Here is a 12,612-nt window from a genome sequence, read left to right on the forward strand (position 1 = left end):
CTGATGGTTCTGACTCAGAGCCGGAAGTCAACAACCTACCCCCAGTAGCTCCAAACCCAAACCCTCGTCCAGCATTTCAAGGACTCACACCTTTGTGGGCCACAAACTTGAACAGATAGAGTCAGGAACAGGGTCAACCCATTCCCTACAATGGGGACAGAAGCTTTTACAACCTAAACGAGGGAGGTTCTGCTGACCAAGTCCTGCCCATCATGGTCCGTAGGATTTCTCGGAACACCGAGCAAGGTCGAGCAACTATCGACCGAGTCATGGAGATTGACGCCAACTCTGGCGTTAACACGGTCCGCATTCACCAACTCGAGGTAGCTATGGAAAGGGCTAGGATAACCAATAGGACTCTGCAGCAACAACTAGCTGCATCCCAAGCTGAAGTTAGGGAACTTCGGGCTAGGCAGTCAATGTATGAAAGGCGCATGCGAGACATAGAGTGCCGTCTGTCTGAATCAATGACTCATTCGAGTGGTTCTCTTCGTAGATAGAGTCTAATCAACCTTCTCTTTTGGATATAACTTAGTTATGTAAAACTCTAGTCTAATTTCCAATCGTTGTTAAAACTTGGACCTGTTAGGTCTTGATTAGGTCGTAGTTCTGTCAAAATTTTCCCATCTTGGTTGATGTAAGGCCTACTTCTAGGTCATTTTTTCCCAAACTTGTTACATCTGTAATTCCAGTATTATTGACAGATATCTAATCTCATGGAAATTATTATCCAAATGCTATTATCTGTTAGTACTAGATCGACATTCAATCATACTATTCAATTGTGTTGTTGGGCTACGGAGAGTTAATCCATGAGTCACTCTCATCAATTTCTCTATTCTTACCCATATTGTCATCCTTGTAAACTTATAGTTGAAAGATGCATCCACGCCGATCAACAAGACGCAATCCTCCAATAACTGCAACACCACCTACTCCTCAAATCGATACGGCAGCTCTAAATGCTACAGTAGCTGCGGCTGTGGCAACAACCATGGCTCAATATCATTCTTCTGGTTCCACTGGAGGAGGAACACCTGTTCATTCTACTCACGGTGAAATCCCCGTGCGCTTGAGAGAATGCTCCTACAAGGACTTCACCAACTGCAAGCCTAAGTCCTTTAGAGGGACTGGCGGAGTCATTGCCCTCTCGCAATGGTTCGAGAAGACCGAATCGGTTTTCAAAATCTGCTCCTGTCCAGAAGGGAGCAAGGTCAAGTTCGCTGCTTGCACCTTCGAGGAAAAAGCCCTGACATGGTGGAATAGCCATGTCAAGTCACTATCTCTAGTGGTGGCTAATGCTATAGGCTGGGAAGCTCTTAGAGAGCTGATGATTGAGGAATACTGCCCGAGGGGCGAAATCCAGAAATTGGAACAGGAACTATGGAGCCTAACCATGAAGGGCTCCGATATAGTTTCCTATACCGCCAGGTTCAGCGAGCTGGTGGCCCTCTGTCCCAACATGGTTCACACAGAGGGAAAGAAAATAAAGAGGTACATCTGGGGGCTGGTGCCTCCATTTCAGGGGAATGTTTTAGCTTCAAACCCCACTACATTCGATAGTGCCAAGCGGTTGGCACATCGGCTCATTGACCATGGGGTTCGTACCCCGGCCGCAACAACGACCCTAGCCATCTCAGAACCCTCCAAAACCGCTGATTCCAAGCAAAAGTTCTGGGATGACAAGAAGAAGAAGAAGGCTGCCAAAAAGCAGCAGGTCGTGGCAGTTCATGCTGTGATAGCACCTGCCGCTGCTGCTCCGGTAAAGCAGTACGCTGGAAGTTTGCCCAAGTGCAACAAATGCAACTTCCACCACATCGGAGCCTGCCGAGAAATGCAGTGCTCTAACTGCAACAGGAAGGGGCACACTGCCCGTTTCTGCAAGGCTCCGGCGAAGCCAATCACCCAAGTCCCCGGCGCTGGTGTGGGCCAAGCTTGCTACGGTTGTGGCGAGGCGGGCCACTACAAGAGGAACTGCCCTAAGGCAGGGATCGCCGGCGGAGTGGGAAGAGTTCTGGCTATAGGCCACGAGGAAGCGGTTGCCGACACCACAGTGGTCACTGGTACGTTTCTCCTCGATAACTCATATGCATGCATTCTGTTTGATAGTGGAGCGGAGAGGAGTTTCGTGAACCAAAAATTTGCTCATTTACTTAAGCAAAAATCACGAGCACTTAAAGAACCGTTCACTGTAGAAATGGCTAATGGAAAGACAGAGAGTACTAGCTGCATATACATAGGTTGTACTCTAACTCTAGATAGCCATTCATTTTCGATCGACCTCATGCCGGTCTCAATTAAAAGTTTCGACGTCATTATCGGAATGGATTGGTTGAGTCTGCATCGAGCCGACATCATGTGTTATGAAAAGGCTATTCGCCTTAATCTGCCGTCTAGCGAAACTCTAGTAATTTACGGCGACAAAACCGACACTAACCTTCGCCTCATCTCGAGCATTCAAGCCCAAAAATTCTTGCGAAAGGAATGTCGCGCATTCCTTGCTCATGTTGTCGATGTGAGCCAAGAATCGAAAGACATTAAGAACATTCCAATAGTATGCGATTTTCCCGATATATTTCCAAAAGAACTCCCAGGATTACCTCCGCACGTCAAGTCGAGTTAGAATCGACTTAGTTCCAGGGGCTACCCCAATAGCCAAATCGCCCTATCGTCTAGCACCTGTAGAGATGCAAGAACTGTCCAGTCAACTTAACGAACTGCTCAGCAAGGGCTTTATAAGACCAAGCTTCTCACCCTGGGGAGCTCCAGTCTTGTTCGTCAAGAAGAAAGACGGATCGTTTCGTATGTGCATCGACTACAGGGAGCTCAACAAACTGACCGTCAAAAATCGTTATCCTCTGCCTCGTATTGACGATTTATTTGATCAACTGCAAGGGGCGAACTTCTTTTCAAATATCGATCTAAGATCCGGATATCACCAACTACGAGTGCAAGGGGAGGATGTCCCGAAGACAGCCTTCCGAACTCGTTATGGGAACTACGAATTCGTAGTGATGCCGTTCGGATTAACCAACGCGCCCGCGGTATTCATGGATTTAATGAATAGGGTGTGTCGTCCTTACTTGGATCAGTTCGTCATCGTCTTCATCGATGACATACTTATCTACTCTCGTAGTAAGGAGGAGCATAGTCAACATCTGTGACTAGTCTTAGAAACGCTGCGTTCGGAGAAGCTCTATGTGAAGTTCTCGAAATGCGAATTTTGGATCCGAAGGGTCGAATTCTTAGGGCACGTGGTTAGCAAAGAGGGAATACACGTGGACCCTTCCAAAATCAAAACCATTGAGAGCTGGTCAGCACCGAAGACGCCTACCGAAATTCGTCAATTTCTAGGCCTCGCTGGCTACTATCGCAGGTTCATTCAGAACTTCTCCCGAATTGCGAAACCTCTTACAACACTGACCCAGAAGGGCGTGGCCTTTGACTAGGAAGAGAAGCAGGAGAGAGCGTTCCAAATGCTCAAGCGAGCCTTGTGCACCGCACCAATACTATCCCTCCCCGAAGGGATAGAAGACTTCGTTGTCTATTGCGATGCGTCAAATCAAGGGCTCGGCTGTGTTCTGATGCAATGAGGTAAGGTCATCGCCTATGCCTCGAGACAGCTGAAGACACACGGGGTCAACTACACCACTCACGATCTTGAGCTAGGAGCAGTTGTGTTTGCTCTGAAGATCTGGAGACACTACCTGTATGGTACAAAAAGCACTATCTTTGCAGACCACAAAAGCCTACAACATATATTTGACCAGAAGGAGTTCAACATGAGACAACGACGGTGGGTCGAGCTACTCAGTGATTACGAATGCGAAATTCGTTATCATCCGGGTAAAGCCAACGTAGTAGCTGACGCCCTAAGTCGGAAAGAATACTCTGGTCGTAGAGTCAAATCTTTGACTATGACTATCTATTCACACTTGTCCATGCAAATTAAGGAGGCTCAGCTCGAGGCTTTGAAACCTGAAAAGGTGGCGAGTGAATCCCTGAGAGGGATTGATAAGAACTTGGAAGTCAAAGGTGGCGGAGCCTTATATTTCATGGATCGGATCTGGACACCAAAACACGGTGGTTTCAGAGACTTGGTCATGACCGAGGCGCATAACACTCGTTATTCCGTCCACCCAGGTTCAGATAAGATGTATCCGGATCTTAAAAAGCTATACTGGTGGCCTAACATGAAAGCAGAGATTGCTACCTTCGTAAGTAAATGCCTTACTTGCGCCAAGGTCAAGGTCGAATACCAGAAACCCTCAGGTCTTCTACAACAGCCGGAGATACCAGAATGGAAGTGGGAGCGGATTACTATAGACTTCATAACCAAGCTGCCCAAGACAACGGGTGGACTTGATACCATATGGGTCATCGTCGACAGATTGACCAAGTCCGCACACTTCCTGCCTATCAAATAAACATACAAGATGGAGAAGCTTACAAGAATCTAAATACGGAAGATTGTACGACTGCACGGTGTTCCCATATCCCTTTTCTCGGACAGAGATAGTAGATTCACTTCGAGGTTCTGGCAGTCGCTACAAAGTTCCCTAGGAACTAGGCTGGACTTGAGTACATCCTATCATCCACAAACCGACGGACAAAGTGAGAGGACTATCCAAACCTTGGAAGATATGTTGCGAGCCTGTGTGATCGACTTTGGGAAAGCATGGGATACTCATTTACCCCTTGTCGAATTTTCCTACAACAACAGTTATCACACGAGCATAAAGGCTGCTCCATTCGAGGCCCTCTATGGCCGAAAGTGCAGATCCCCTCTGTGCTGGGCTGAGGTGGGTGATACCCAGTTAGCTAAAGGACGAGTTCCTGAAAGCGCTCTCACAGGTCCGGAAATCATTCGGGAAACGACGGAGAAGATCGTTCAGATTCGTGAGCGACTAAAAGCCTCTAGAGACCGACAGAAAAGCTACGCTGACAAAAGAAGGAACCGTTGGAATTCCAGGTGGGAGACCGAGTTCTGTTGAAAGTCTCACCCTGGAAAGGCTTAATACGCTTCGGAAAGCGTGGAAAGCTAAATCCAAGATACATAGGGCCTTTCGAGATTCTTTCCAGAATCGGGCCTGTAGCTTACAAACTCAATCTACCTAGTGAACTCAATAATGTACATCCTACTTTCCACGTAACGAACTTGAAAAAGTGTCTGTCCGACGAGACTCTTGTGATCCCACTCGACGAGATCGAAATCAACGAGAGCCTCAACTTCGTGGAAGAACCAGTAGAGATCATGGACCGAGAGGTCAAGCAAACGAAACAAAGTCGTATCCCGATAGTGAAGGTTCGCTAGAATGCCAAGCGAGGACCTGAATTCACTTGCGAGCGCGAGGATCAGTTGAAACTGAAATACCCTCATCTTTTTACTTAGTTATTTGTAACTACTTATTTGCTTAAACTCTAATTTCGGGACGAAATTCCTTCTAACGGGGGGATGATGTGACAATCCGAAATTTCTAGCTTGTATAAACATTCAAATTTATCAGATTTAGTCTTGTTTGTTAACTTTTAGCCCTATTTGGAGTCTATTCGAGTATTCTAAACTTAGTACATCAAAGGAATCAGTGTTAGGATGAATTGGTTGAAGTTCTAGTCAAGAAGCAAACCGAAAACCTCCTCAAAAAGGAGTTTTCGGTCAAGACCTTAGAGTTTTCGGTCAAGGTGACCGAAAACCCCATCCTACATATATATTTCATGATCATTTGGATCATTCTTTCCTTTTCAAATCTAAAAACATCCATTCTCTCTCAAGTATCATCGAGTTCTTCACTTTGATCTTCAAAAATGTAAGTGTTTCTTTCCCCTTTGATTTGTTGTTACAAAGCTTTATCTAGTACAACCCTTCGATTTCATCCATTAACTTCATCTTTTGGGTTTGATCTTCAAGAACACCACGAACACCAAGAACACACACTAGTGTTTTGGTCCAAAATCAACTCTATTAGCCTCTAAATCGTAAGTATTACTTCCCTATACTTGTTATCTAATTGAAACTCTTGATTTAGGGTCTTGAAATCGTCATTTATCCAAGAACAAAAGGTGTTTTCGGTCTAGTGCATCTCCTTAGACCGAAAGCCCTTATGAAGGGTGCAAAATGACTTTAAGCCTTTCCTAATACTTAGTATTGAGTCTAGAACACTTCATTGGTTGTTGAAAGCCCTTGGAAATCACCTTATGCATCAAAGACCATGGGTTTTCGGTCAAAACCATTTGGACCGAAAACCATATGGACCGAAAACCACAAGAACCGAAAACCTCTTTGGACCGAAAACTCCTTTAAGTGACTATACAACCCTTAGATGCAACCCTTGGTACTTCTAGCACTTGAATCAAAGTGTTTTCCATGTCCTAGGGTGTCTTAACTTGGTTAATTAGTTGTTAAATGACTAATTGGATACATATATTTGTCATTATATGTTAAATATGATCCGTGTGTGTGTGTTCTAGTCTTCACTTGACACTTAGCATCCTATACCATCCGTTCATCCAAACCACTCACTACAGGTGAGTTCATACCCATTAATCAACCTTTTAAATGATTTTAAATGCTTTTATGGGGGGGGGGATACAAGTTGAACTATTATAGTTATTATATCAATCACATGTGATTAATAACTACCAAACGAGTGGATTTCTTACTTTTCAAACTATGTTATCAATCAAACTACTTCAAACTCTTTTGCAAACTCTTTTACATGTTAAATACTTTCTATTCAAACTCTTTTAAACTTATACTTTGTCAAATGTGTATCTATATAGATATAGTTATATAAGTAGGATTGAAAGGACTTAGGACTGATAGCTCGCCTTGCTTCCTGTTCCTTGTTTGGTTGTGGACTTAGGGTATCGGTTATTTGTCCAAAGGTCGTTTGAATCCTAGTTATATATTATGTATATGTATATAGATATAAAAGTTACTTCTTTCAGTCCAATACCTTTGGGTAGCAAAGGTATACAAACATGTTCATTTATACAAACAACATTGCTAGTAAACTATAATAGGTATAGTTTAGGAAGTTACAAATACTATTACTAGAACAATGAAACATACAATGAGTCAGTTCATTCATGAGTCATAACATATAGTGATGAGAAACAAACATAACATGTAGTGATGAGAAACAAACATAACATACTAGACAGAGAGAGAACATACAATACAGCTAGTACATACTATACATTATACAAGAGAACATACTATTATGAGAAACAGAGAGAACATACATACATACTAGACAGAGAGAACATACAATACAGCTAGTACATACTATACATCATACAAGAGAACATACTATTATAAGAAACAGAGAGAACATACATACATACTAGACAGAGAGAACATACAATACAGCTAGTACACACAATACATATGCAAGTACATTACAACAGTTATGTGAGCCACGTAACGGGGCATGGCATCACCTGCCATGGCTCGTTTTGTATCCAGAGTCTCCTAGAAGGAGAGCGTTGAATTTGTGTATAGATCTATACTGGATTGACTATCCTACACCTTGCTGCTAGCTAGAGTGGGACTTGCAAGTCTACGAGTGCCAAATGTCATTTCTTCCGACGTCTTTCATCGTAGTGTTTTTAGTCGGTAGTATGGTACAGGCATATCACATGGTACTTTAAATAACAATTGGTTTAAGGTAGTTAGTACAGCAGTAGTTACTTAATACAACACTACAATACTATTTTATTTCCCCATTGCATTCACTTTGTGATCTTCTCACAATGAACAGTAATGTAAAAACTATATTTTTGTTTAATGATAGTCAGAATTGGGAAAATGCATACTCTTACAAGAGATACACATACAAACATTTGATGCCTTGGTAGAAGGCTACTTTTAGTAGAAAACATAGGGTTTTCTAGGAGCTACAAACATTTACACACATTTTCATACATTTCATTTGATGCCTTGGTAGAAGGCTACTTTTAGTAGAAAACATAGGGTTTTCTAGGAGATACAAACATTTACAAACATTTACAAACTTATACATCAAGTTCTTACAAACACTTTCATACAAACAATGACACTAAAATACTTATGATCTCACCAGCTTTAAAGCTGATAAACTCTTTCAAAATAACTTGTATTCTCAGGTCACCAGTAGACAGGTATCGGTGCCAGGTTTGAGAAGATGGAGCTCGTTCAAGACTTATCTTTTATTTTGATTTACATTTTTAGTGTCTTATACACTTCACAGAACACACTTGTATTAAATTATATTATTAATGCAATGGATGATGTTGTTGCTTGTTTACTACTATTCATTGTTGTGATACTCTACATGACGTCCTTCACCCACGAACGTTTCCGCCGTTCTGGTTTTGGGGTGTGACATGGTGCCAATAATATCATGGAGTTTCTGAAGCGGTGTAACAAACTCTATAACTTTCGAGGATGTTCTGTTCATAATATATGCAGCCGATCTGACTGCTTCACCCCAATATTGACGGGGAACCTTCTTGTCAAATAAAGATGCGGGAACAATTTCAAGAATGGACCTGTTTCTACGTTCTGCAAGTCCATTTTGTTGCGGTGTTCTTGCACATGAGGTTTGGTGTCATATTGAGTTAGATTTACAATACTTTTTCATTTCTAAGCTCATGTATTCTCCTCCATTATCTGATTGGAGAGTATGAATATCTTTCCTATATTCTATTTTTACGAGATTGTGGAGTTCTATGAAGGCATTGAACACCTCATATTTTGTCTTAAGAAGAGAAACCCATGTTACACGAGTGCATTCATCAATAAACGTAACAAAATTGCGAGCACCACTTGGAGTTGCAATTGGAGCTGGACCCCAAACATCCGAATGTATTATCATAAAAGGAAACGTAGCTTTATTATCACTAGGAGAATAAGAACTTCTTTTATGTTTTGACAACTCACAAACATCACAATTAAATGCATTGTCTGATAAATTCAAAAAAAGGTTCGGTTTCAATTTCCTAAGTTACGAAAACGACATGTGCCCAAGACGGCGATGCCATAATACTGGCAAGGCTTTATTTGACTCAGCTACTCCAACATGATTGACTTGGCTCCTATAGTCTTCTTCCAGGTAATATAGCCTCCCTCTCCTAGTACCATAACCACGAATCTGATGGGTCCTCGCATCCTGAAACACACACTCATTCGTCCAGAAAGTCACATAGTAGTTTAGTGCCTGAGTGATTTGACTTACTGATAATAAACTCGTTGATAGAGAGAGAACTACAAGAACTGAATCCAGTTCCATAGAATTTGATACATTAATTGTGCCCTCTGCTGTGACAGGTTCAACACCTCCACTCGCAGTGTATATATTTTCTTGTTTTGGAGTATACGAAGTAGATAAACAATTAGGATTATTTGTCATGTGATATGTGGCCCCCGTATCTATCACCCATTCAGGTTTTTTAAAGTCAACGTGAGACTTACCAGAGTTCGTTGATGTGTGAGCTGCAATGGGTGGGATTTTAGGGCTCACTGTTGTTGCCACCACAGCTTGGCCCTTTCCAATCTTCTTCCTGGGTTTTTTTCGTGAAGTCCCACCAGTCTGGATACCCTATGATCTCGTAACACCTCCGCTTTGAGTGTCCTGTCTCTCCACAGTGAGTGCAAGAGAGATTGTTTCCTCCTTTTTTGTTTGTGCCCTTATTCTTTGTTTGATAGTTTCGTGTGGCCACGTTCACAACGCTATCTGGTTCAACTGATTTGACATCCATAGCTTGTCGTTGGTTGTGGTCCTTCCTGATGTATGCATAGCAGAATTCAAGAGTGAGTGGTGGATCTTTTCTCAAGGATTCATTCCTTGCTTGATTGAATTCTGAATCTAATCCAGCCAGAAATATGTGGACTCGAAACCTAGACATAGCCTTGTTGACTGCAAGGGTTTCCGCTACTGAATCCCCTTCCCCAGCAAGCCTAGTATCTATTTCTTGGAAAAGACTTACTAATTCATTGTAATACGTGGGTAATGGGCGTCCATTCTGACGAGTACTGAACGACCTCCGATTCAATTCAAACAGCTGTGTCTCATCTGTTCCATCGTAGAAGGTTTTAGACACCGCATCCCAGATCTCCGCATCAAAGTTGGACTCATCGAGTCAATGAGCCAGCTTTTAACTTTGTTATTCTCTGTAGTCCACGTTTCGATTGCCTTCTCGTTCGTTGTGGGTTTTACTGATGAACCAGTGAGAAACCCTAGTTTGTTACGTGCCCCAATTCTCATCTCCATTAGTTGAGACCAGATAGGGAAATTGTTATCGTCAAGAATGACCCCGGCGGGAAACGGAGGATCTTGGACATTGTTGACGATGACCTGATTCGATGGACCTGACCCTTCTTCGCCTTCGCCCATGTTGCTTCGCCTTGAGAGATCTCCTCAATTCGATTGAGATTTCCGCAATTCGATGGATCAGTAACCAGTCTCTGATACCATATTAAATTTAGAGAGATGGATTCGTGGAATTCACTTCCAGAGTTTTCTTATATTATTTAATAAAGAACAAGGTACAAGGCTATATATACAGATCTGATACAACTAACTATCCTATGATAAGGGAAACTATAAGATAAGAATACAAGTTTAGGATAACAACACGTGCTGAAAATCTAGCTCTCGCCAACATGTTCACGCGTTCTCTAGCCGGACACGTTATCTCTACGCGTGGGTTTGTATACCCACTCCGATTAGCCTTATTGCAAGCCACGAAATCAAATGAATCTCTTTAATTAGACAGTGGACATAGTACAATTAAACATTTAAATGTGTGAACCACGAAATTTATGTGTTCTAAATAAACCTAACAAATTATCGTTGACCCTTGTAGATAAGGAAAACGGGATTTACCAAAGATTAATTACAAGAAATTCTTACCATACGTAAATCTGATTATTTTAACACTAAATAAGTACAAAACCAGTATCATAAATTTAGCAAACAATCTAATAACTTATCATTGGAACTTGAAGTGGCGATATTCATTTTAAATCAATAGATATGGGGTGGTTCTTCATTTTTCATGTTCTTGATTCTCTGTTTTATAAATTTGCAAATAATGATTAAAATGAAAGGTATTGTATACCCGAGTTGATGCTATTACAGTTCGTAACTTTCAACAAACGATTATTTTGGTTTGATTTATTGTATTAAACATTATTCGTTTTAAATTTTTGTATTATACATTATTTTATTTGTTATTCATTTTGGGCCCAATTTATTTCAATCTTGGTTGAGTGCACTACACCCATTTGACCGATCTATATATTAGACTTATTACAGACCATTCTTATGGCAGGTTGGGTTCAAATCCTTCTAAGCACTCACACACTGGGGCATCATCGATGTTACAGCTTCCATATAAGGACCACATAGAATATAAATTAATTTAAGTCACAATTATCCATGTATTTACAGATCTTTTTTGTAATGACATTAGCTATTTATGTCTGTATACTCGCATATAAGTACAAGAAAAATGAAAACTAATCCAAGAAAGCAATAATGCAATCAAATATAGCTTATAGCAAACCTAGCTAATCCATATATCAATGAGTTGATTGTAATCTGTCAAAGTGGTTGTATCTTTTTTGCATGCCTATCTAGCCTAGTTTAACTGCAGTATACTCACCATGTACGTACGTGCATGTAATAAATAATCTGGATGTAAAATGTTAACAGAAACGACTGTCACTAAACCTAGCCCTAGTGCGCTCACACATACACACAGCAACAACGCTCTCACTTACAACTGTCGATGAATTTAACTTCTTGGTTGACCACAATTGACTGGCAAACAAAATAATGTGCTATACAATAATTTTAAAATAAATACAACAGTTCTATTTAAAATATACAAACCCAATAATGTTTAATATAAAGACGCAAGCCAAATCATCATTTTGTAGAAAGTTACGAATTTTTGTAGTACCATACCTTTCATTGTTTTTTTTATCATTATATTGATTAGTATTTGAAATATTTATACGGTTTGGCTAGCCAAATATTGTATTTATTTAGCGAAACATTTTAATCTTCAGACAATCTTTGATAATAGTTAGCGGCGGACAGAACAAGTTGGAGATAACACACGTAAATTTTAGGGATATCCCACGGTAAAAATTACAATACAACGAAAAATTTCTTAAAGAATTTCCACTACCTCTAAAAATATGAGAGGTAGCACGAGTAAATTTAGGTAGGGAAAATGGAATATACATTACAGCCCCACCTAAGCTTAGGTACTAAACCTCTTGAAAATACATTGTTTTACTATATAAAGATTACGGTTAATGGATTCACGATTAATACTTCAAGATGTAAATTCAAAATCGACACAATATGGTTTAGGGTTTATGGTTTAGGGTTTAGGGTTTATGGTTTAGGGTTTAGGGTTAGGTTTAGGGTTTAGGTTTAGGGTTTAGGGTTTACGGTTTAGGTTTAGGGTTTAGGGTTTATGGGTTTAGGGTTTAGGGTTTAGGGTTTAGGTTTAGGGTTTAGTAATGTTCACTTGGGTGAAGTAATAAACGATAATGGAGGAAAGAAAACAGAGATGGTAAAACGATAATGAAAGAAAGAAATGTTATGGAGGATG

General features: G+C 40.9%; 1 protein-coding gene across 1 annotated transcript; it reads right to left on the reverse strand.

Moving 5' to 3' along the window:
• Nucleotides 1-9,492: 9,492 nt before the first annotated feature.
• On the reverse strand, nucleotides 9,493-10,376 carry LOC145158538 (uncharacterized). The gene is made up of 2 exons (XM_079077424.1): nucleotides 10,043-10,376; nucleotides 9,493-9,947 (listed from the first exon to the last, which is right to left on the reverse strand). The coding sequence occupies exons 1-2, from the start codon at nucleotides 10,374-10,376 to the stop codon at nucleotides 9,493-9,495; spliced, it is 789 nt and encodes a 262-aa protein (XP_078933550.1).
• Nucleotides 10,377-12,612: the final 2,236 nt, after the last annotated feature.

Source organism: Lactuca virosa, chromosome 2 (genome assembly GCF_052849685.1).
Source record: "Lactuca virosa cultivar CGN04683 chromosome 2, Lactuca_virosa_CGN04683_v6, whole genome shotgun sequence".
Taxonomy (NCBI): Eukaryota; Viridiplantae; Streptophyta; class Magnoliopsida; order Asterales; family Asteraceae; genus Lactuca; species Lactuca virosa.

Excerpts from the sequence above, each read along its gene's own strand:
- LOC145158538 (XM_079077424.1), bottom strand. The coding sequence starts at position 10,376 with ATGGGCGAAGGCGAAGAAGGGTCAGGTCCATCGAATCAGGTCATCGTC. Across the intron at positions 9,948-10,042 it reads GGAACAGATGAGACACAGCT|ATACTAGGCTTGCTGGGGAA; the intron begins GTTTGAATTGAA and ends TCCAAGAAATAG.